At 47.9% G+C, this 25,740-nt stretch overlaps 2 protein-coding genes across 6 annotated transcripts in view; one reads left to right on the plus strand and one right to left on the minus strand.

Moving 5' to 3' along the window:
• The first annotated feature begins 3,829 nt into the window (after positions 1–3,829).
• Positions 3,830–20,936, plus strand: Gsg1 (germ cell associated 1). 2 transcript variants are annotated; one of them, XM_075982493.1, is made up of 6 exons: positions 3,830–3,877; positions 12,945–13,263; positions 15,217–15,387; positions 16,004–16,156; positions 17,409–17,520; positions 20,447–20,936. In XM_075982493.1, exons 1-6 carry the CDS (start codon positions 3,830–3,832, stop codon positions 20,787–20,789), a joined length of 1,146 nt encoding a protein of 381 aa, XP_075838608.1. In that variant the 3' UTR covers positions 20,790–20,936. The 2 variants fall into 2 exon arrangements, with proteins under 2 accessions (XP_075838608.1, XP_075838609.1); XM_075982494.1 differs by having other exon boundaries at positions 15,217–15,264.
• A 960-nt stretch (positions 20,937–21,896) lies between these two features.
• Positions 21,897–25,740, minus strand: part of Fam234b (family with sequence similarity 234 member B) — a 40,464-nt gene continuing 36,620 nt past the window's right edge. For all 4 annotated transcript variants that reach the window (XM_075982489.1, XM_075982490.1, XM_075982491.1 and 1 more), the window contains exons 12-13: positions 24,867–25,087; positions 21,897–24,231 (exon numbers count right to left, since the gene is read on the minus strand). In XM_075982489.1, coding sequence (XP_075838604.1) covers positions 24,226–24,231; positions 24,867–25,087 — 227 coding nt within the window. In that variant the 3' untranslated portion in view covers positions 21,897–24,225. The remainder of the gene's footprint in view (positions 24,232–24,866; positions 25,088–25,740) is intronic.

Below are 25,740 nucleotides of genomic sequence, written 5' to 3' on the forward strand. Positions count from 1 at the left end.
GGCTGTTTTCTCATGTGTGGAGTCAGGCAATGCAGTCCCCAGCTGCAGAAGTGATATCCTTCCTGAGAGTTACATCTAGGTACACAATGTCCACCTGGGCCTCACTGCTAAGGCCAGCTTTTGGGTTGTTTTTGGGATTTGATTTAATTTTTAATCGTGTGTATAGTTCATGTCTCTGTGAGAGTATGTGCACATGGGGGGCAGTGCCTGGGGAGGCCAGAAGGGGGCGCTGGCTCCCCTACAGCTACAGTTACAGGCGTTTGGGAGCTGACCATCCTCTGGAAGAGCAGCAAGCATTCTTCACTGCTGAGCCATCCCTCCAGCACCCACCACATTTTCTTATTTCTCATCCCACAGGTCATGTGGCATAGGTTTACAATCACACCACATACTTACCATGAGATGCATAAGTATATAACCTAAAACTGGGCCCCAGCGTCCTCCACCTCAGCCTGACGATGCCTTTTAAAACCGTGATCCCAAATTCTTCGAACGTATTCCTTGTTTTACACATGCCCTTGGGTGTGGTCACGATATTCATGTGAAATACACTTGAGTTGATTTGTCCCTGCTTACATACAGTTCAGGGGTTTCTCTCCTCCTCATCTTGTTTTATTTTATTCTTCAATATTATTCTGATGTGCTTTTAAAAATCAAACCTATCTCACAAAAAGGACCTCAGTGTCACTCCCTCCAGAGCCAGCCCGTCTGTCTTTCTGACGAGTCATCAGCATCATTGCTCTCTGGCTCTCCCTTCCTGTGGAGCAATAAGCAAAGAGACTCCTGCTTTTCCTTTTTCACAGGATGACACACTCCGTATCCCCTCCTGCACTTGGAATGCTTTCACCATTACCTAGAAAACATCCTTCCCAGCTCGCAGAAGCCCCCAACCCCTCACCCCCGACATTTTGAACTGTTTTTCATTTTACAGCCGCACACTACTCCAAAGTGGACTGTGCCATGTTCTGGGCAACGTTGTCATGAATAATTTCATGCATTCATATTTCCTACTGTGGGGAGTGTGTCTTCAGGGTAAATCTCTAAGAGCTTGGTTTGTGAATCATGAGATAATGCGTATGGAGTTTTGGTAGACTCTGTCAAATGCTCTGCCCTGAGCTGTTCCATTTTGCAAACCACCTGCGCTAACCCTCACCAAGAGATCCTGGCCAAGCTTTTGAATTTTGCCTCCCTGACAGCAGAGAACTGCTATCTAGCTCAGCACGTAGACCTATAGACCACACTGGCTCCAACTCACAGCGATCCCCTGCCTCCGCCTCCAGAGTGCTAGGATCAAAAGTGTGCTCCACCATATCATATCTGTTTATCGATTTTTAAATTTACTTAGTATGGTGGCATTGTTAATTTATTTGGTTGATTAGTTTTTTTGTTGTTTTTGTTTTTCAGACAGGGTTTTACTATGCAATCTCGGCGAGCCTGGAACTTGTCAAGTAGACCAGCTGACCTTGAACACGCCATAATCCTGCCTGCACTTCTTGAGTATGGGATTAGGGACACACACTAGCACATCTGACTTCCTCTTACTTTGTAGAAGTTTTTAAAATTTGAGGAATGTTGGCCTTGTATCTGTATTATAAAGATTCTCTTCCAGCTTGTGATTTTTGGTTTGGTTTATGGTGATTTTTTGCCATCCAAAAGTTTGGTTTGTTGATAGTGGTAGTTTTTTGCTCAATTGTTTATGATACAGCTGGATGAATGGATCACTTTTTGTATCAAGTATCTGGATGTTAAGTCATAATTCAAAATCCTTTCTTCACACTTGAGTCACAGAGGAATTTATCTATGGCTCTTTCTAGGACCTGTGTAATCTCACCTGACATCCAAGTCTCTACTTCCTTTGGAGTTTATTTTCTTATACGCTATGAATATGATTTATGTTTGCTATAGGCCTATCCAGTTTATTCCAATAGGGCATGTCAAGAAGATCATCTTTGGAGCAGGGCGCAGTGATGCATGTCTGTAATCCCAGCGCTGGAGTCTGAGGCAGAAAGATCACTGCCAGTTCAAGGCCAGCCTTGGCTTCACAGTGAGTTCCAGGCTAGCCTTGGCTGCACAGTGAGACTCTGTCTCAAAAAAAGAAGCTAGTAGCCGGGCGGTGGTGGCGCACGCCTTTAATCCCAGCACTCGGGAGGCAGAGGCAGGCGGATCTCTGTGAGTTCGAGGCCAGCCTGGTCTACAAGAGCTAGTTCCAGGACAGGAACCAAAAGCTACAGAGAAACCCTGTCTCGAAAAATCAAAAAAAAAAAAAGAAGCTAGTTTTGTGTACTTCCCCACATGAACTAAAATACATGCCATGTCTCCTTTAAAATTTTTTCCCTTTAAAATAAATAATTAGAAATTAAAAATATAAAGAGAAAGAAAAAATTCTTTCCTTTTTTGTTGTTGCTGTTGCTGTTTTGTTTCGATTCTTTTCTGTTTGCTGCTTGCTTGTTCACCTGGGGATTAACCCAAGGCCTTATGCACCCTGGATGAGTCCTCTATGGATGAGCCAAACCCCTAGCCTTGTCCTGGCTTTTAAAAATGATCCTGGAGCCAGGTATGGTGGCTTACACTTTTAAACCCAGTTCCCAGAAGGTTAAAGTAGGTGTGTCATTGTGAGTTCAAGACCACCCTGGTCTTCACAGTGAACTCCAGGTCAAGCCAGGGTTACAACAGTGAGACCCTGTCTCGGTGATTAAAACACACTCAGAACAAGGCAGGTTCTTCTGTCTGTATTGACTTGACGTTCTCTCTTACTTGCCTGGATGCTTTAGGTAACTCACTAGGATAGGATGTGTTGAGCAACCCTTCTCCGGTTGGCACCACACTAGACATCATAGAAGCAAAACAGGTTTATCCTTCAACAGCTTAGAGTATCGTGGGAGAAACGGAACAAGCCACCTAAAGCAAACAGTCCAAGCTGTTGTGTGAAGACGCTCCTGGTGCTGAGCCCATCTATAATCCCAGCACTTAGTGGGTTGAGGCAAGGGAACAAGTGAGTGCCGCCTGGGCTACATAGGGAGACACTGTTGGGAAACAAGGGAGAGAGGGAATGGGGGCAGGGAAGAAAGAAGGGAAGGGAAGAGGAGGTGAGAGAAGGTGAAGGGAAAGGGAGGAGGAAAAGAAAGGGAAGAAGGGGAGATGGTCCAACTGCGTCATTATACTTCATTTTAATGCATTGAAGTTTTAAGATGGGAACAGTGTGTTCTTCCACTAGACCCAACTTGTTTGGGGGAGGGGGGTGAAGTTTCAAGGGTTCAGTCTGCTTTCCCCAGCACAGGCTAAGAGTTCATTGTGGTATGGCTGCGTGCATTCATTTCATTGCTTTGAACAGAGGTGTTAGAACATTTTAAGATGTGGCTCACAACTGTAAATCTCTTTAACAGAGTGTAGTCTGGTTGGCACCACGTGCCAGCCGTCCCTAACCTTCCGAGTTGTGTTTGAATGAACTTCCCAGTTCTTTTTTATGTACCATAAGCACTGATTGAGAGACATCAGGAGGCATCTGGGTTTTGAGGGGTACCCAGTGTGTCCCTTCTCCCAACCTGGTCTTTCTGATGTTGGAGAGAGGTGGGTGGGGCATCAGGGGGAGAGAACCCTGCCTGCCATTGTGACATCACAGAGCAATGTCATTACAGCCCACCAGCACCCAGCACCCGGGGTCCTGCCTGAGAACCATTCATCCTCTCCCAACTCACCGCATACCACCTTACCCCTCTGCTGGCAAGAGGGGACCTGGCGAGTCCTCTCTCTTAACACCCGAGCCGCACAGCTGAGGAAGAACCATCAGAGGAGATACTAAAACACCTCTGTTTCTGAAAAACCACAGTGAATGAGCAGTCCCTCCCCGCTGACTCAAAATGTTTGTCTCACCCAGGAGGTAAGTACACAGCTTTTGGAAATTGTATGAATACTGATCAATTAATTTTACTTACTTCACTGTTTGAGCCCCATCTTTCTTTTTTCTTTTTTTTTTTCTTTTTTTGGTTTTTCGAGACAGGGTTTCTCTGCGGCTTTGGAGCCTGTCCTGGAACTAGCTCTGTAGACCAGGCTGGCCTCGAACTTACAGAGATCCGCCTGCCTCTGCCTCCCGAGTGCTGGGAGGCATGTGCCACGACCACCTGGCTTGAGCCCCCATCTTTAGTGGCAATGATATACACCTGAGCTTGGTGGGATGGGAGGGCAATGTAGGGTTACTGGACAAGTGTGTTGAGAAAGCCAAGATAACCTAAGAAAGAGGCATTGGTGAGACTGCAGGGCAGAGCTCTAAGCTCTCAAGTCAGCAGTGTAGGCTGGGGCAGCTACCCCAGGTCAGAAGTAGCCAAGGAGCCCACCATCAACTGGAAAGCCCTTGCAGACAGATATGAGCTAAACATGGTAGCAAAATTCAGAGCCTGAAATGTTATCTCATCTCATTGGTTCTCTAGAAGGGGAACAGCAAGGTTACTGGGGAATCTGTTTGCTAACATGGAGCTAAGAATTAAACACAGAACACTTAAACCCTTGCCTCCATTCTGAAGGCGGTTCCCGGTGTGACCAGTAAGCCATGACTTTCGTTAAAGGTGCCTACCCTTTGCTGGTGGGACTTTAGTCTGAAAAGAGTCAACTTTCTAGGGTTTGCAGGTTTAAATGCCCACCCCACCATGTCTACATGTGAGATCTGGTGCAAGTCAAAAACTGAATTCGAGCCCTCACTTATACAATGGAGACACCGCCCCTGAATCTGGTGGGGTGAATAGGGCAATTTGTGAAGCAGCTAGCCCCTAGCTTGGGAGCTCGGATGGTTTTCCTTAGATTCCACTTTCCTTCTACCTCTTCAGATCTTCAGAGCAAAGCTATAGAGGACTCCCCACCTCCCCTGACGCCCCTCGGGGAAGCAGGTAGGTAACCGCTAGACCTCAGATGTGCTGAGGGCTTCATGGCCCTCGCATCTACAAAACGAGGCAGTCAGGCCTACCTTGCCCCTTCATCAGAAAGGGATCAGGGACCCGCATCTTTGGGGGACAGGGAAATGCTTGACTTTGGGTTTGACAGCAGCCAGGTGGATCATCACGCCAGGTCAGACAGGGTCTGAGGAATTTATCCCAGGATCCAGTCTCTTCCCTGGGCCGGTCCTCGCCTGTAGCACGGGAGGCCGAAGGGACGCAGGACCCACTCAAGGAAGAGAAAGAGGAAGAAACCTCGTGGTTCCCTGCCACACCCGTCCTGGAAATCCCAAACGCCCGCAGCGCAAGGGCGGGGCCTCACCAAACAATTCAAAACAGGCTTCTGGTGCGTGGCCGTGGCAACCATGCCCGCTGCTAGGCAACTGGGGCGCCGTAGTAAACGCCGCCAGGGTTACTCATTGCGGGGAGGGGGGGGGGAGCTTGGTGGGAATCTCATCCGGCTCAGGCACCGAGGCAGAGGGTAGCGGTGACAGGAGAGAGGGAAGGAAACCATTAGGAGAGGGGGGCACACGCTTAGGTGGAAAGGGGTGCCCCTGCACTGTCTATGGACAGCAGCATTCTGGGCACCCCACTTCCTCATTGGGTCCTACAGTTTCCTAGCAAGCCGGGCCAGCCCGGTCTAAGCAGTCACTCGCGCGCATGAGCGATTGCTCCACAGGAAATGCAGATGTGGCTGCCGCTCTGATTCACGCCAGCGCCAGCGGCTTGGGGCATGGAAGAAAGGCTGGGGCTTCCTCTCCTGGAAATGACTGCTATCGCAAAAGCCTCAAACAATTCCATGGCAAAGCGGAAAGGGAAAGGCTCGAGGAAGCCTTTTCCTTTGGCCCTTCCCACTGAACTCTAAATGAGAGCGTTCCCAGTACTCGTGGCTCACCTTAGGAGCATTTGGGGTTATACGGGGGCCCTTACAAGCTGGGTACGGTTGAGACTGGGAGGTGCAGAGTTGAACACAGCACAAGCATCTGTAAGGTCATAATGTCCTCTGGTTTCATCAATGAAATTCAATGTCCCCCAGTATAGAATTCAAGCTCAGAAGGCTCGGGCCACATCAAAATGACCCCAATCTGCAGGGTTTCGGCCCTCTTGAAAAGGACAGAACATTTCCGACCTGTCACTGTTTTGAGTGATGTTTGTCCTTTGGTCAGAGTAAAGATAATAGTGGTAAAATGAGATCATTGCTATTTTCGGAGCCTTTGCTCATGGAAAAGCAGCAATGTTCCCACAGGTGAGAGGAAAAGTACTCACAGGAACTGTCTGTGTGGAAGGCCTCTGCTATGGCCCTGGCCCTTGGGGGTCTTTCTGTGGCTCCCCGTTGCTTTTGTACATGAATTGGGAAGAGTGTGGGTTACTTGATGCTCTTTGGATATGTCTGTGCTCATGCCTTGGCCCACTGGTTTCCCAACAGTGGTCATAGGCCTTGTTAGCCTTATGAAACTTGTTCATGGATGTGAAGACTGTGCTGGAGTCGGCAATGCATAAAACATGGCCAATTACACTCCATGCATTGCCTCAGAATAGAGCGAGTGGAACCAACACAAGGCGCGTGATGGGTTACACGGAAGGCGATGAGCTCGTTCAGGGAAGGTGCACCTGTCAGGAGGTGGAGGCACAGAAAACAGCTGTCCGCGCATCAGCCAGGGGCAGCCAAAGCACTTAAACTCCACTTCGGCCTTTTGTTCTTTTGGAGTAACAGAAGGAGTTACTTAATGGGGTCACGGTCAAGAATTCTGGCCCTTGGGAGGACAGAGAAACTCTCGCCAGCCAGGGCAAACAAGATGTCTAGATGGATGGCAGGGGGGGACAAAAATACTGGATCCCTTAGCCCCAGGCTCCAGTGAGAGGCAAACACACCTGCTCTTTTGCTCAGCCTTCTTAATCACCTCGCCTCGATAGCGTCCTAGCAAGGCAATAAACTGAATGCCTGCCTACGAAGGATGTGTGTCCCAAGACTATCATTTCTCTTTATGCATATCTAGTAAAAACATTGTCATATGTTCCGGCGAAGTGTGACTGAGGACCTTAGCAAAAGGAGGTCAGTCCCGGGCCTTGGCATTGCGATGTCATAAATGGTGCGGTGCATACACAGCCCCCCCTCGGAAGTCACCCCAGAATCATCAACAGTCCCACACAGCAAGTTTAAATACTGTGTCGAGATGCGGGGTGTCCATCTCTATACTGAGTTTTGAGCTTTTGAGTTGAGCCTAATTATCTTAGTTCCTCTGACCAGCAATTACCTCTCCTGTTCTAAGAAAGGAAAGGAAAGGGGTGGGAAACAGCAAGAGTGAATTCCAATGAAAGGAAGTTAATGGCATGCTGGGTTCTGACCTTTTGTGGCAAGACAGAGAAACCTGTGTTTTTGTCAAGAAAAGGAAATTGGACATTGGGGCCCCGGGGTCTCGGGGAGGGGGAGGGAGCTAAGACTGTTCACATCCAGCCAGCAGCCAGCCAGGCACCCACATAAAATGCACAGCCTAGGAATGGGGAGGGCTCAGAGCTGCTGTGTGTCGCTGCTAGCTACACTAGGCTTTTGGAAACCTTGAAGGAAAATAATACAAAGCTGTAAGTTCAGCCTGGGCAACAGGCCCTTGGAAGCAGCTCAAACAAGCAAGGGGCCCGGGAGATGGAGCTGCATTGACCCACCTCTCGGGCCTCCTCGCCTGCCACTCCCATCCCCTTTTCCCTGAAGGAGGCAAACTTCGGGCTATTAAGGCTTCGGGGGTGCGGTTTATGGGCAGAGTAATAAAAACCAAAGACACGGTGCTGTGCCAAGCAGTGACTCAAGGCGGGATATGAGACGCGTCTCCAAGTATTTGAAGGGTGGAAGCGTGGCAAAGGGAAAAGAATTGGTCACTGTTCTAGGGTGGAGAGAGAATGAGGGTACAATTAAGGAGAGAAAAATGTGCACAAAACTCATCAGGAAATGTTGGGTAACTGTATTTTCTGATACTGCGATGTCGTGTTTCCCATGGGAGGCATTTGAGGATCTGTTGAGTCACTGAGAATTGGAACTGGCCACCAAAGAATGTACTATAGGAAATACTCCTATTAAAAGGTCCTCCCGGGAGTGGCTGGACGCCCCAAAGTTCATTCTAAGTCCTGAATTCCATAAAGCTGACACATGGCAGTCTGGAGATTCATATTTGGGGTGAAAGCCAGAGGAAGGAAAGAGAGCAGTTTTACAGAGAGAAGTAGCCACCTCCACCCAGTTTGCTGACTTGTAGGGAAGGAAAGGGCAGAAATAAAAACATGAGAGTGTAGCGCCACCCAGCGGCATGAGGTAGCCATGCAGTCAGGAAACCAGCCTATCCCACAGCAGCATGGGACCACAATGTGCCTTTCCCCCAAGGCCCAGTGGGTTGGGTCACAATGAAGAAAGGGTTGACAGGGTGGTACATAAAACATATTCAGGGGCCTGCAAGTTGGCTCAGCTGGTAGACAGGCTTGCCTCCAAGCCTGATAACCTGAGTGAGATTTCTGGAACCCACATGATAGAGAAAGAGAACCAAGTCCTCCCAGAGCTGTCTTCCATACATGCACCATGCCCCTGCTACACACACACACACACACACACACACACACACACACACACACACACACTAAAAGTTAAAAAAAAAAGGAAAAAGCTGAAAGAGAGGCATTACGGGACAAGGACAAAAAGAAAGCCACTTTTAAAGAACAATCGACTTTTTACACTCCAATTGAAAGGGGCAGTGGTGGTGCATGCCTTTAATCCCAGCATTTGGAGGCAGAGTCAGGCAGATCTTTGAGTTCGAGGCCAGCCTGGTTTAAGTTTCAGGACAGCCAGGACTACGCAGAAAAACCCTGTCTCTGAAAAAGAAAGAGAGAAAGAGAAAGAAAGAAACTGAGGGCATGCTGGGTAGAAAAAAGAGAGTAGTTGCTATGAAATAGCTATCTGTAAACTCAGGACAGAAAGAATGACTTGTGCCTCTAGTGGCTGCCAAGAGGATAGCCATCCACTCCCTAAGAGTTGGTTGGCTTCATCATCATCATCATCATCATCATCATCATTGAAATTTGTTCTGTGGAAAATAAGATGTTTATTCCTTGCTTGAGAGTTGGGGAAAATGGTGGCCATTATACAGCCGTCACATGGCTGACCCTGGATATCCATTCCAATCCTGTCCCATCCTCGTCTCCACCAGCATGCGCCACATCCCACATGGAGGGAAGCAAGAGTTTGTGAACTGCTTAGAAAGTGGAAACCACACAGAGAACAACCCAAAGCTGCTCCCTAGGGAAGGCTGGGAAGCAATGACAGCGGATCTAGATATTCTGTGCATTGCTGCAAAAATCAAGCCCCATCCACTCACCCCACTTACCTAGTGAACAACGGGTAGAGGAGATGTACTTCTTACAGAAAGTCCCCTCTGCAAATGCGGGTCCGTGCTGCTCTGTGCTGAATTTCAGGTCCCTGACTGGCAAGTTCTCTGGCATAATCTCCAGGAACAGCTGGGCTGGGGTTGCACCGTCGGTTATTAAATACCCATGTTCATTGCATAGCAGCATTTAATCAAGAGGCATGGCACAAAGTCTGAGCTAGGAGGGGATCAGTGGGAAGGCAAGGGAGGAGGGAGGGAATCCGACTTTCACTTTTGAAACATTACGCCAAAGAGACTAGTACAGATGACATCTTTCCATCCTTCCAGACGGGCTACAAGACGCTGACCATGGCCAAGGTAACCAGCCTCCCCCTTTTACTTCACAGGAGAAGCATTGGCACCTGGGTCTTTGATCTAGATCTATCAACTGGCTGTCCTTGTTAGCATACACGAATGCCGTGTTTTTCTGTTAATGTACATCGATGTGATCGTGGCTGCCATGGTGGCACCTATGGCGCTTCTATTCCATCTCTTGTCTAGAAAGTAAAGTCACCTTGGGAAGGCGTGTGTGAGCATAGCAAAGGCAGAGCTTCCCTTAGGCTGCACCACTCAGTCTAGACTCACTTTAAGGAAACTTGTAAGATGAGCTGTGTTCTTCCGATTTGAGTAAGGCATGTATCCAGAGATGTGGCGAGATGGACGAGAGTTCTGGAAAAGGCTCCTGAATGAGATGTCACTTTAAGTATCTGGGGTTGAGGAAGCTCCACAGAGTGCTTCCCTGGACAGTAGGACCCACACCTGTAATTCTAGCACTTGAGAGGTGGAGGCAGGGGGATCCCAAGTTCAAGGTCAACCTCTAGGTATCTAACTCTAGTCAGGTTAAGGTCACAAACTCTATGAGACCCTGTCTGCAGCAAGTGGAGGAGGAAGAGAACATAAAGAGACCAGGCCCCTTTCCGTGGTGGGCGTTTTTTTTTCAGGACAGAGACTCTGAGTCAGTTCAAGTAGATCATCTTTTGTTCCTCAAGTTACCTGGTCCATAATTTGCTTGTCATCTTGGTTGAGGTCACAGGTGTGTGTAAGCCCTAATACTCTTTTTTTATGTCTGAATAACCTGGAGGAACTTGGATAGATACATACCTTGAAATGGACTGAATATAAATCCAAATCTGGTGTGGTGTGATAGTGGACGAACCATTAAGGCCGAATAGCACTATTAAAACTGAACATGGGGAGGAGATTTGGAACTGCCTAGATCGCCAGTTTGGTCTTTTTATAGAATAATTAGTGAAGATGTTTTACCTGCAAGCAACGGATATCAGATAATTTGAAAGAACACCCACCACAGAGATGCCTGTACATCACTCTGATGCCAAAATTTTCACAGGGGCTAAGATACTGGACCAACCTACATCACTACCAATAGATGGATGAGAAAAATTATGAAATTTGAAGGAAAGTAGATAAAGTAGGAAAAAAGTACATTTAAATGAAATGAGTCAAACCCAAAAATAATTTAAAAATAGTTTTTAATTTATATGTATGACAAAAAGGGGGGATCATGAGGAGGGGGAAAGATCTAAATGGAAAAAGGGAATGGGTAATAAGGATGAAAGGGAGGTTTGCCGAGGGGCTGGTGGCAGTGAGCAGTGGGGTAGGGGACCAAGCCCAAGCAGAACCAAGTGAAAATGCCACTGGGACGCCTCCCACGTTGCTAATTTTAAGACTAATGACTAAAAAACCAGGAAAGGCAACTAACACATTTGTCCTCGGTCAAGGTCACACAGAGTCTTGCAAAGACTGGCATTTCCCGATGGAGTTAATTTGTTGAACACTTTTAAGTCACATTGGCAGACAGTTTCCAGGAGCAATTTATTCTTCCGTTTCATAGTCTGGATATCTTTATAATGACCACCTTATGTTTGCTATGGCCCCAAATAACACCTTGTGTGTGGTATGCACTGCACTCGTCCCTGGATTCCGAAGGACGGAGGGTCATGGTTTAAGCTGCTCAATGTAGATTCTGCTAAGCTGGGGTAACGTAGATTGCTGGGTTCATGTATTTGCCTGTGATGTTATTTACATCTCTTAAGCTAAGCAGATTGAGGTCTGATTAATTCTGCTAGAAGAGATTCCATCAGCTCAAGATGCTTTACTCTAAGAACCATCTGGAAGCTAAGCCTGAGCTGCTTCCTGCTCCCCACATATGAAAGAACCTTAGGATACTCAAGACCGATCACAATTATTTTCCTAAAGAAAATTTAGGTAAATCACATTTGGATTTAATCACAATTACAATCACAATTTAATCACATTGGGTAATAAAATTTACCCAAATCACATAATGAGGTTGACAAGGTGAACACAGGTCTTTGTTTTTTGAGACAGGATTTGATGTAGTTCAAGCTGACTTCAAGGTCACTAAGTAGCTGGGGATGATCCTCCTGCCTCCACCTCTCCAGTGCTGGGACCACAGATGTGCACCACCACACTGGGTTTCTATTGTGCTGGAGATCAAACCCAGGGTTTCACTCACACTAAGCAAACACTCTCAAAATGAGCTACATACCTTCTGCCATCTTTTATCATGAAGGCATCAAATGTCCATCTGCTTCCCCTGGGGGGAGGGTATAAGTTGATAATATATACACACCATGGAGTTATATTCAGCTATAAAGAATAAACTTATAATGTAATTTGCAGGAAAAATAAGTGAAACTGGTGAGCAACTTGGTAAGCTAAATGAGGCAGACTCAGAAAGACAAATATTACATGTTTCTTCTCAATTATATAAATATATATGTATACATATATGTGTGTCTATAGGGCATAAATATAGAAGGGAAACTATGTGGGCAAAGGAAAGGAGGGAGAAGAGGGTGTCAGAGGATGAAAGGGGAGGGATAAATAACGCATGGCTTCTCCTAAATACAGACTCTAGATTGAACAATGCATATTGCCTATGACATGAAAACAGAGACAATAGGATTGTTTAGGGAAGAGGAAGGGACCAGCGGGAGAATGAGGAGACAAGGAAGAGCAGGAGGGGGCAAATATGAGCAAAATACAATGATCAACATGTCTGAAAATATGACCATAAAACCCACTAATTTATACATGAACAAATAATTATATACAGTACCCCCAAAAGAGGCCGGCTAGCTCGGAGTGTTCCCTTGCTGCCTCTGCCTGAGGATATCTGCTGTAACTATGGCTCTGAGGTGGTTTTCCACCCAGATGCACAAGCTTGAATGCCATGTGGCTTGGCAGGCAGAAGCCAGGCTAGCTTGGTGCTCGCCTGCCTTCTAAAGCGGATAAGTATAATTCCGCCCTGCTCGCATCCAGGTCACTTTGACGTGAGGATCCCTTGTGATAATGTCCCCCGTCTGGTATCACTTTCATCCTTCTGTCAATCTGTCCAGTGTCTGTCCAGCTGTCACTCTGCCCATGCAAATTACTGCTGCTCTGCAAGAGTCAGGCAGGGTTTAGTCTCAGTGAGTGCCTTCGCTATAGCGCTGGTTCCTGGCCACAGGATGCCCAGCAGCTTCCACAGGGCTCCTGGAGAAAGCTGTGGCCATCAGTGTTAAAGGAAAGAGGGGTGGCTGAGGCCCTGAGAGCAAGCTCTCCAGCTGACTCCCCGCCCCCTGCTTGTGTGTTGCAGATGGAACTCCAGAAGGGTTCCCCTGTCCAGCGGGTCTTCATATCTGCCCTCCTCAACATGCTATCACTCGGCCTCTCCGCAGCATCCCTGCTCAGCAGCGAATGGATTGTGGGCACACAGAAGGTGCCCAAGCCCCTGTGCGGGCAAGGTCTGGCAGCCAAGTGCTTTGACATGCCGATGTCCTTGGATGGGGGCGTCACCAACATATCAGCCCAGGAGGTGGTACAATACACCTGGGAGACTGGGGATGACCGGTTCTCCTTCCTTACCTTCCGCAGTGGCATGTGGCTATCCTGTGAGGAAACCGTGGAAGAGCCAGGTAACACCCTCGCACCGGCTACACGGCTTGATCTGCCTTATCAATTACATTTCTATTTGTGTCGTGGATGGGTATGCATGGGGGTGTGCACACACGTGGAGGTCAGAGGACAAGGTGTAGCATGGGAATCAACCTCAGCCAGCGTGGCAAGCGTGCACCTTTACCCACTGAGGCATCCCATCTGCCTTCAAAAAATAAGTTTTTGAAGCTATTGCCTCATTTTATAACCCAGGCTATCATAGAACTAACTATGTAGATCTGGCTGACCTAGAATTTGCCACAATCCACCTGCTTTGGCTTCTTGAGGACTCATATTACAGATAAGAGATCCACGCCAGGTGAGGGCAGGGAGTTTTGGAATCTTTTGCAGACAAAGAAACCCCATTAGGCCTGAGACGAGTCGGAGAAGTGATGGGAAGGTCCACACTTTTCCCAAACCCTGCCGGGCCTCATGCCCGAGCCCCACTTTCGAATTATCTCTTCTCCATGGCCCCTCTTAACAAAGTCAAACGTCCCTGAGCTCTTCAGCTCCTCCAGCTTCAGCAGACCCAGGCTAACGAAGCTTGTAGACGGGTCAGGTTTGAATTAGTAGAACCTTCATGGTAGTGGGCTACAGTCGCTGCTTAGAAACAACCCGAGCTCTGCCCAATGGACCCTCACATGGATAACTTCATTTCCATAGGCCGAGAGTTTCCTGTTAGATGAGAAGGGCTGGGGTAGGGCTGGGGTAGATCACCCCTAAGGGCTCTCTTCTTCCGGGCTAGGGATTAGGGTTTCAACGTAAAAGGTAAGGGGAGAAACTAGTGGCATACTCCTATAGAGCCAACACTCCAGAGGCTGAGGCAGGAGGGTGGGGAGCATCCTGGACTACCTAGCGAGAGCATCTCAAAGCTAAGGGATGGAGATGCAGTGCTGTGGCTGAGTGGTTAGCAGGTGTCAGCCCTGTGTTGGGGTCCCAGAATTTCAAAATGAATTAATGGATGAAGATGATGGGTAGATAGATATTTAGGGATGAGAGGGGGGGATAGATTAGATAGATAGATAAATAGATAGATAGATAGATAGATAGATATAAAGATGTACAGATGATGGATGAGTAGGTGGATAGATTAGATGATAGATTAGATGGATGGATAGATGATAGATAGATAGATAGATAGATAGATAGATAGATAGATAGATAGATAGATAGATTGATTGATTTTAGGGGGTCCTGAAGTACATGGTTCTGTAAGGATGCCCTGGAGGAGCTGCAGACAGATGCTCCCAAGTTTCTTGTCACCTACTGAAAACACTGTTCAATTCACACTAGTCAGTGTGTGTGCCTTAGACTAGAGTAGCACGGAAGTCAGCTGTATCTGGCCTCCAGCTCCTCCTCTTCCCCATTCAGAACATTTAAGTCTCAGTGGGGCCTGGGAAGAGAGGACATGGTGGCAATGTATTTTCTAAAACTTGAGATCATATTCAACTTGATAATGAAATTCCTACAAAGTGGGCTAAGGGAAAAAGGCACGGAAGGGCAATAAAAATGGGGAAGTTGAGGAAGAGAGAGTGAGAAAATGAGAGGACAGACATACACATCTGTAGCCTCGTGTCACCTAACACTGGCCAAGCCACCGTCCTGCAAACGGGTTTGAGCCGTTCTGATCCAGCTGCAAAACTTGTCAACATTAACACAGGAAACTGGAACCCTGTCCTACAAATACAGCCTCAGAAAAGCATTATCGTCACAAGCAGAGATGAAGACCAGGAATCTTGGATGTCTCATTCATGGCTGCTTTCTCTCCTGTTCTCAAAACGAGACACCACCGCCCAATGAGGGAGGGGCTGTGTCAGAGCAAATGCAGCAGGGCTGGGAGTGGGGTGGGACATCTCTATCCCCACAGCCCCAGAAAGTCCTTATGACAGTGACCCTTGCGTGCTCCTTATGACCCTGGCCTTCGTGTGTTTTAGGGGAGAAGTGCCGACGTTTCATCGAACTCACACCACCAGCCCAGAGAGGTGAGAAAGGACTACTGGAATTTGCCACGTTGCAAGGCTCATATCACACCACTCTCCGATTTGGAGGGAAGTGGTTGATGGAGAAGGCCTCTCTCCTCCTCCTCCCCTTGGGGCCCATGGCAAGTACGTGTTCAGGAACTGGAGACCTGGGTCTTTCTGGATCGAAACTGTACTACAACCTCCTTTTTCTACCTCTGAGCCCCAAAGGCTGACAGGCATCCCTCCTAAAATTCCAAAAAGTCACCAGCACCCAACCCAGGACACAAGCTGAAGAGTTTATGGCCTTTTCCTTCCTTTTGTGGGAGGAGGGATGGCTTTGGGTTTTTTTTTTTTCATTTTCTTTTTTTTGTTTTTGTTTTCTTGAGATAGGGTCTTTTTGTAGCCAGACTAGCCACTCTTCCTGCTTCTACCACCCTGCTAGTGGAACTGCTGGTCTAAGTTTGTTTTACTAAAAGAAAAGTGAGAGGTGGGAGAATAAAAACATAAACCCTAACTAAGGAGAAAGCCACGAATGATGATTGGCACAGGGTTTATGGAAATGGAGCCCTGTGTTGGGCGGCTAAGCCTAGTTTTACAGCCCATTACACGGGTTCTACCTAGACACCACCGGGTGCCGAGTTCAGCTTCCTGTCTCTCTCTCCTCCTGTCCCTCTGGGCTTCTGACTTCTGCCGGGCACTGGCGTCCACAGTGATTACTAACTACTGTCCGGGTGGGTTCCCTTTTCCTGGCCTTTTGCAGAGGTCCTCTGGTTATCACTGGGCGCCCAAATTGCCTACATAGGACTTCAATTCATCAGCTTCTTCCTGCTACTAACAGACCTGCTGCTCACCAGTAACCCTGGCTGTGGGCTCAAGCTGAACGCCTTTGCAGCCATCTCCTTGGTCCTCTCAGGTGAGTGACCACGGAGCGGCAGAGGGTGGTTCCTCGCGGGGCTCCTTGAGATGTTGTCTTTTGCTGTTTTGCTTTGCCCATACTGTGAGGCGGGACCCAGGGCCTTCCTCTGTAAGCTAAGTTAGACTCACTGTATAGCTGACTGACTTCAAGCTTCCAAGCGAGACCTGGGACTAGAGGTGTATGTCACCACGGCTTGGCTCACAGGGGTCTCTTTGAAGTACCATCTTCAAGGCTTGGGTCTTTTTCCTTGATGAGAGGAAGACAGGACTGGAAAACCAAGAAGAGGATTTGGGAGTAGGAGCTGGGGAGATGGCTCTTGCTGCTCAGGTTGGGAATGTGAGTCATAATCTCTGGCATCCACATAAAAAGCCAGGCAGAGCCACTTCCTCCTGGAACTCCAGCCCTGAGCATGGGAATACCAGACAGGAGGATCACTAGGGCTTGCTGGCCAGCTAGCCTAGGCAAAAAGTAGGGAGTTCCAGATTCAGTAAGAAACCCTGTCTAGCTGGGTGGTGGTGGCACACTACCTTTAATACCAGTACTCAGGAGGTAGAGGCAGATAGATAGAAGCTAGCCTGGTCTACAGAGAGAGTTCCAAAAATAGTCAAGGCTACACTGAGAAACCCTGTCTTGGAAAAAAAGAAAAAAAACCTGAATCTAGGGAATTAAGATGAAAAGTAATAGAAGAAACCCAACAACTTCTGTGTGCTTATGCACAGACACTTGCGCACCCTCCTGCACACACATGCACACAGCCCCACACAGCGAGAAGCAGCAGAAGACACTGCAAAACTATCTTTATATGCTCTGACTTCCAGGTCCCTTCATTCACAAGCTTTCTAAACATGGAAAGCCTTTGGCTCGGTTCGCTTTCCCACTGGAATATATAGCTTCTCCACAGTGTCACTGTTGGACAATATCTAAAGATCTTACACACACACACACACACACACACACACACACACACACACACGCACACACACACACACACTGTGAAGGCTAAATGGTAGGAAGAAGTCAAAATGAGCAACAACCATGACAGACTGACTCAGATTTTGCCACGGTTCTCAGACAAAAGTTTGGGGTAATCGTTGTAAAGACAGACATGCAAGGAGACACCCCTCCCCTAGACGAGTTTCCCAGGAAATATGATGGCAAAGGAGTCACGGATGCCCTGGCATAGTGATCCAGATGCCAACAGATTGATGCTCCACAGATTTCTCCAAGGCCTCTGTCTCTCCCTCCACAGGCCTTCTGGGGATGGTGGCCCACATGACGTATTCACAAGTCTTCCAGGCAACTGCCACTTTAGGTCCAGAGGACTGGAGACCGCATTCTTGGAATTATGGCTGGGCATTCTAGTGAGTACTCTCATCCCCCGAGCTTTCGCAGCCTAACTCCACAACTGTGCACAGGATTTTCCACCTTCAGCTGGACGTACCTCCTTCCCTTGTTCTCCTCTTCCTCCATCAGCCCAAGGCAGGGCTGAAGCAGGGGGATATCTTCTCCCTCCCTGCCTTCAGAGGGTGCACAGAACATTCTTCTCACTTGCTCTGAGGATGCGACCTGGTCTCCTGTTCAGCAGCTATAATTAGCTGCTTCTTTGGCCTACATACAGTCCTTGAAGGCAAGGCTGGTTTTATATGGATTGTAGGAACTGCTATATGCTCTGTACTTTATGATTCAGGGTTTGAGAGAAATGGACAATAATTATAATCGTGAAATTAGGATTGAATTCCACCTGGTCTACTATTGATGGTCCTCAGTTGAAATCTCTTCCATCCATTACATATTCCTTTATCCCAAGAGTAAGCGCTTCCTAACTCCAGATCTCTAGTCAGCTCCACGCTGTACAGCACTGGCTGTCATCCCATCCGTGAGGACAGTGCTACAGCTCAAAGCGTGGGCACACAAAGAGCGTCACCACTGCTTGCTTCCGCATCCTAACCTTTAAAAACTAAGGACTCAAGCATTTTCAATGTCCTTGGGTGTAGACAGGGGCTGCTTGTTCATTTTCTAGCCGCCCAGACCCAAAATAATTACACAGAAACTATATTAATTACAACACTGCTTGGCCTCAATAGTTTAGGCTTCTTATGAACTCTGACATCTTAAATTAACCCATTTTTATTATTTTGTGTATGGTCACAAGGCTGTGGCTGACTGGGTAAAGTTTTGGCGTCTTTCTCCTTCAGCAGCTACATGGCATCTCCCTGACTCTGCCTTCTTTCCTCCTCTATCTCTGCTTGGAATTCCCGCCAAGGCTGGCCAAGAACTCCTGATTCTTACTTCTCAAGTGCTAGCATTACAGGTGCAAAACCTTCAGACGTTCAGGGGGACACTACCTTTGTTTACATCTCAAGTACTCTTTCCTTGGAACCCCCCCCCTTCACAAGTTCTTTCTCATTACTTTTGTTTTTGTTTTTAATTCTTCTCCTCTCTCCCTGGAGGAACATTCTCCACTCACCGCAAAGCTAACAAACCAGATTCACTATCTCAAGTAAGTGTGCAGGGCATTAATGGCCCAGAAAACGCACTATGCTTGCTGGGCTTACGTTTCCTTCCTAATGCAGGTACAATGGACGGCTTTTTCACACCCGATCCTACCAGTTTCCTCACACTGCAGTACACCCTTGCAATCCAGGACTCTAATTCATCCACCAGCCCTGTGTTTTGCTGGTTTCCCCAACCAATCAGACCTCCCTTTTTACCCACTTTGAATCCTTCTTGCCACTAACATGGTACGGCTGGGTTGGTTCAGTGGGTAAAGTACCTGCCATATAATCATAAGAACCTGAGTTTAAATTCCTGGGGCCCACTTAGAACCCTCACACAGTAGTGCATGTGTCTATGATCCAGCAGTATGGAAAGATAGGAGGCAGAGACACAGAATTCCCGAAAGCTCATTGGCCAGTGAGCCTGTGTCCTCAGTGCCAACAACAACAAAAGAGAGGTAACTGCCTCAAACAAGGTGCAAGTTAAGGTGGTCCCAAGAAGGCACAGACACACACAGAGACACACACAGACACATGCACACAGACACACACAGAGACACACACAGACACATGCACACAGACACACACAGAGACACACACAGACACATGCACACAGACACACACAGAGACACACACAGACACATGCACACAGACACACACAGAGACACACACAGACACATGCACACAGACACACACAGAGACACACACAGACACATGCACACAGACACACACAGAGACATGCACACAGACACATGCACACAGACACACACAGAGACACACACAGACACATGCACACAGACACATACACACAGACAGACACAGAGACACACACAGACACATGCACACAGACACACACAGAGACACACACAGACACATACACACAGACAGACACATGCACACAGACACACACAGACACATGCACACAGACACACACAGAGACACACACAGAGACACACACAGACACATGCACACAGACAGACACAGAGACAAGACATACAGATAGACACACACACAGAGACACACAGATAGATGCAGACACACACACAAACAGAAGACTTAGGGGCTCGACTGACAGCCCCTCCAGAATGACCAGGCAACAAACAGGAACCTGCAGGACATCCCTCTCACCAGCCTTTGGCCTCCAAGCAGCCCCTTCTACCCTCACAAACCCTAGCACAGGGCTGTTTAGGGGTTGGCTTCCTGGGTCTTTAGGAATGTGTTTGATGTCATTCCCTGGGGTGCTTTTTCCTTTCTCAAATCCACCCAGCTTCCACTGAAAACTACCCCATGCCAAGAACCACAGTTTTCATAATAATCAAATTCCACTAGGGCAAAGTGCAGTGCCTTCAGGTCTGTAGTAACAAATGTAATCATTCATGAATGACTCTCCCAAGGCTCAACTTTGGGGACAATTAAGTTCCAAAGAGCATAGGGCAGAAGAGGAATGATGGCTCCCGGGTCAGGGCACAGTGCATGAAGGGAAGAAAGAAGGGGTGGGGGTGCATTAGATCTTGCCCATGGAAGAGAGCTAGAGGTCTGTGGGATCTAGATTGTACAGGGGTTCACAGGGGTAGATACCACACAGACAGAGCCCAGTCTGTGGGATCTAGATTGTTCAGGGGTTCACTGGGGTAGACACCACACAGACAGAGCCTAGTCTGTGGGATCTAGATTGCATAGGGGTTCACGGGGGTAGACACCACACAGACAGAGCCCAGTCTGTGGCAGAACAGATGGCACTTTGCTTTCCATAAAGCCCGACTCTTACTGTCCCTTCTGCGTTTGCCCCTAGCACGGCCTGGGTTTCCTTCACCTGCTGCATGGCGTCAGCTGTCACCACCTTCAACGCCTACACAAGGATGATGCTGGAGTTCCAGTGCAGGCACAGGAAGAGCTTCAAGCGCAGCCCCAGCTGTCTCATAGGCCACCACCGCTGCTTCCTCCCCCAGCTGACTTGCGCAGCCCACCCAGGGGAACCTTTGACCACCTGCCTTCAGTATCCCAACCATCCCATCCGCTCTGTCTCCGAAGGTATCGACCTCTACTCGGCGCTACAGGATAAGGAATTTCAACAAGGGGCCAGCCAGGAGCTGAAAGAAGTGGCTGGGTCATCATCCGTAGAAGAGCAGTGTTAGATATTAAGTGGGTTTGGGGAGCAGGCTAAACCCGACCATCTGTGTTTGCTTATTAGCAACATCCGCTTAAGCAAAAGTGTCTCCTAAGCCTTGTGTTTAGAAGCTAAGAATGAGAGACGTTGTCTCCAGGACCTTGCCCTGCCCCTCCCTTGACGCCGCGCCGCCGCTTTCCTCTATCTGCCTCCCATCAGAATCCCCGTCCCTTCCTGACTGCTCAGGGCTGGCTCTAGACTACACAGTGCAGATAAAAAGGCAAGTGCAATACAGTTTCTACCCTTAAGGGTCTGGTAAAGCCTGGTCAGTCTGGAAGAAACGCGGGTGAACAAACTGATGGTGGCTCGTCTACGTGCCCTGGGACTTCTCTGGAGGTCACACACAGGAAGACAGAAACACGATTGAAGGCATCTTGCATACTTCCATATCTTCCATACTAGCGTCTTGAAACCTCCTAATAGCCGGTGAGGGAGCTGCTTTCTCTTCCAAAGGTCCTGGGCTCCACTTCCGGTGCCTGATATGCATGGTGGCTAACAACTGTAAGGCCAGTTCCAGGGGGTCTCAGGCCCTCTCCCAGCTCCCACAGACACTGCACACACATGGCACACAGGCAGGCAATCATCCATATGCATAAAATAAATTTCAAAACAACTTTTAAAAAACTAGGCTGGCTAAAGGGCTCAGTGGGTAAAAGTGCTTGCTGCACAATCTACATCCTGGACGTGATTCCGGGGTCCTACAGCGGAAGAAAACTGAATCTGAGAGATGTCTTCTAACATCCACACATATGCATGACACACACATTAATAATAAAATTTCAAAAACGAAAACATTATTAAATAGGACCCTAGAAGCCACTGGAAGATCCTATGATATATGACATATAGCCTAGAGGACCAGGCTCACTTCTAGATGTGCCCCCCCCCCCAAGTTCCCAGGAGCCTCATACGGGGCCTTCTCCTGTGAATGAGACTGGATACCCGCTGCTCAGTCACCTCGAACTGTCCCTCCTGTTTCCTTCACAGAGCATCACCTTTCCATCCATTGACTCACCTTTTTTTCTATAAGGGAAGTAAAGCATTTTGGTTAGCAAGAAAGAGAAGGGCACACGTGTATATTCCCGTACACAGCCTTTATTTGTTCTGTAACAGTTCACATTTTAAACGGTGCTTTCTGGCAACAGACCTGCTGGTTCCTCTTCCACACAGGGAATGTGGACAGCAACTCACATTCCTGGGGTTGGTTGGTATCACCACACCGTATGTGGGGCGGTGGGGGGGGGGGTGAGGATGTTGGGCAGGACGGAGCGGAGGGCATTTAAAGTAAGGAAAGAGGAGACAGAGAGGAGAGGAGACCCTTGCATTGTTGAAGGCATTACTTCTTAGTGGTCAGGCTGATTTTGCGGGCCACCCTATGTTGGATAGCGGGGTGAGTCCCTGCAAGGAGGAGGAAGTACAGGGAGGCATTTGACAGGAGGCCAGCACTCGCATTGGCTGGATGAAGCCACCTCAACCCTCAGCTACCAGCTGAGGTAACTTTCTGTACCAGCTGCAACAGGAAGTTAAGCCTGGAGTTTCCATTGCATTTAGCAAGGAAGAGATTCATGTTCCTAGCAAGAAGTTAAGATGCTATTTACCAAAACACCAAGGAGAATTCAGTGATGCTGTCTTTTGTGACTTCCTCTTATCTGAGACTCAACCAGCATAAACAGCCTTCAGCCCCCAAACAGGTCTCCATTGAGCATCTTTGTTCCTTACTCCTTCCTATAGACAGGCTTCTCAGAATACCAACACTGTAGAGAACACATTGTATCTGGGGGCTCAACCAGGCCACCACCCACTTGGCAATTTGGTCCACTATAATCCAGTCGTGAGAAGACTACAAACTGTATTCAGCCCTTTTACTCATAGAAATCCAACTTACTAGAGATGAACCTAGAGTTCATCGAGGGACCTATTCATTGTTCCCCCTTCCCAGCATCAACCTGGTCCCATACGACTTCCAAATATGCTTCCGGGGTCTTATGGCAGAGGTGCCAACAAGCCTGGTGAGGCAAATCTGCAGGATGAACTGAGTACCAACCTCCTATTACCCATAACACCTATTGTGGGCAATTCATAGCCCCTTAAATCTAGAATCTAGTTTCCTTGGATCGCTTTATTAACACAAGCTAAAATGATACAAGCCCAAGTGAGGAGAAAATCCGGTTTTCACTCAAGAAGTACGTTTTCATTTGCCACCATGGGATCACATGTCATATCAGACAATGACACAGACATTTGGAAGATTCAAAATTAAAAGAAGACAGACATTTACATAGAAGGCGGAAAAATGGAGAGAATTCTAAAGAACCTGATCATTACAAAAGTTACAGTATTTACATGAGAATTTTCTCAATATAATGCTTCCAAGGCTCTAGGAGGAAGGAAGAAGACAGGGTGGAGTGGTTACATGCTGGACCCAAGAAGCCAAAGTCCAGAAATAGATCCCTGAATAGGAGAGGAAGCAAGGGAGTAGGAGATGGAGATGCCCTAGACAGGACTGGGAGCAAGCAGGGTGGAGCTGCAGCCAGGACAAAGCCACGGGACTCCAACCTTGAAGATGAGGACGATGTGCATGCTAACCCTTCCATAGTTACTGCAGAATCAAAACTTATAATAGCTGCAGAAGTTCATAGTGCACCACACAGGGACCTGATAATCAGTAGAGTCACAGAAACTCTGCCCCTTGCTCCCTTTGTGATAGAAACAAGTCTGTTCTCACAACTACTTAACAGACGTGGAGAGTCTAGGAGACGGAAAGACAGACATACTGGATAACTAGCCCCATCCTAACTTCCAGTGTTTCTCACTGCTGTCTAGAGTTAAGAACCACAGTTCAGGCAGATGGAAAACAGTGGCGAGCCATGGGTGACCCTCAGGAGCTCAGAGGTAGGCCATCCAGACACATGAAGACCACCAAATCAGATAAATTAAGAGGACAAGAAATGGAATCCCTGAAGCTTGGGGCATATCTCAAAAATCATTTTGTTACAACACTGAACACATAGGTACACACACACATATACATGTACACACACACGCACATACACATCACCTAATGCAAAACAACATACATCCTGCTTGTACGCCACTGGGTTTTCCTAGCAAGGGTTTATAAATTAGAGGTACAAAAAATAAAATAAAATAAAAAAGCGCTGTAAGATTCACATTTCCAAACTATCCACACAGAGTTCCCAGGAGGAGGAGTTAGTGCAGGATGGGAAGGTCGTGAGATGCCCCAGCTAAGCAGAGCATGCTGCAGCACACAGCTCCAACAGGCTGCCAAAGTGCAGTGGTTCCCGAGCGCTGCATGACCCTGAAGTCGTCATGTCTCCAGAGAACTGACACAGGAGGGACAGGAGCCGCTCTGTAAGGGTCTTCTGAAGCTGGATTCCATAGCACTAGATCTGTGGGATTTCCAAAGAAATGGGAACGCTAAGGATCAGAATGTTTCTTCACACCCCAGTTCTCTAGTTTAGCTCCAATGGCTTGTAAGCCCCAGGGACGTGTATCCTTGGTAATAAGCTCTCTTCATCTTTGAACTTGGCTCAAGTGTTTTTTAGGGAAAACAGCATATTTTCAGCAAGATAACTCTGTAAACTATATCCGTATGGATGTTGTATGGTTCTGTAAACCACATCTGTATGGATGTTGTCATTGGTCCCTGCCCAGAAAATGCCAGAAAGATCCACCCCGTCCGTCACAGGGATGATTAAAAAACCACCACTCCATATTTCTAAACGCCTGGCAACCTGAGCTCAATCCCCAGGACCCACACAAAAGAAAACTAACTTCTGCAGTTGTCCGCTGATCTCTACACACGTGTCAGGACACGTGGACCCACACACATAAAATTAGCCAGGCATTGGTGGCGCACGCCTTTAATCCCAGCACTTGGGAGGCAGAGGCAGGTGAATCTCTCTCTCTCTCCTGACTACTAGGCCAGCCTGGTCTACAGAGCAAGTTCCGGGACAGCCAGGACTGTTCATGGAGAAACCCTATCTCAGGAAAAAAATAATAATTAACCAAATATCACAGTCACCTGGTAGGGAGAATCAACAAACTTGATCCTGGAGAGGAATCTTCGCAACTCCCCACGGCCAATTTTAGGGGTGGTTTCCTTCAGCTGGACCATCTGGCCTTCCATAAGTGCCCAGCGCAGGCTAAGCTTGCTGATCACCAGAGAGGTGGGGTGTCCATCCGGGCTCATCCCTGTTCTCCTGGTGACATAAAAGGCATCTTTCCAGATGTCATTGATTCCAACTGAGGAAGGACAATGACAAGAAGCAGTTAACAAGGGAGTCAGCAGCATGAGGCCTTACACCTGACTGCCTTGTCTTTAAAATCGGAATTAACAGTGGTTGTCTGAAAGGGACATGAGAGTCTTTCTTCCCATGAAACCAGCTCTGATCAGCAGGCTCTCTGGCCCTCCTCTAATACGCTGCTCTAGGAGCTTCAGCCAGTTTCAGCTCACCCTGCCTTCTCTCTTGCTCTGTTGCTCCCTTCTTCCGCTCCTCTCTCCCTCTGCCTGGGGGTTTTAGGTAACTGGGGCGCTTGACTCTGAAGGCCATGTATGATGTGGGAGTGTCATATATCAATCTGTTGATTTCATTGGTTAAGTAATAAAGAAACTGATTGGCCTCATAGCTTAGAACATAGGTGGGTGGAGTAAACAGAACAGAATGCTGGGAGGAAGAGGAAGTGAGCTCAGAGGCCATGCTCCCCTCTCCAGGGCAGACGCGATGAAGCTCCGACCCAGGATGGACGTAGGCTAGAATCTTCCCGGTAAGCGCACCTTGGGGTGCTACACACATTATTAGAAATGGGCTAGTCCAGGTGCGAGAGTTAGCCAAGAAGATGCTATATATAATGGGCCAAGCAGTGTTTAAAAGAATACAGTGTCCGTGTAATTATTT

The sequence above is a fragment of the Microtus pennsylvanicus genome, chromosome 8 (assembly GCF_037038515.1).
Source record: "Microtus pennsylvanicus isolate mMicPen1 chromosome 8, mMicPen1.hap1, whole genome shotgun sequence".
Taxonomy (NCBI): Eukaryota; Metazoa; Chordata; class Mammalia; order Rodentia; family Cricetidae; genus Microtus; species Microtus pennsylvanicus.

What these genes read in the sequence shown, in the direction of transcription:
- Gsg1 (XM_075982493.1), top strand. Translation starts at nt 3,830, where the DNA reads ATGAGCAGTCCCTCCCCGCTGACTCAAAATGTTTGTCTCACCCAGGAG. An exon ending in ATGTTTGTCTCACCCAGGAG is followed by an intron (nt 3,878 to 12,944) that starts GTAAGTACACAG and finishes TGTGTGTTGCAG; the next exon opens with ATGGAACTCCAGAAGGGTTC. An exon ending in CATCTCCTTGGTCCTCTCAG is followed by an intron (nt 16,157 to 17,408) that starts GTGAGTGACCAC and finishes CTCCCTCCACAG; the next exon opens with GCCTTCTGGGGATGGTGGCC.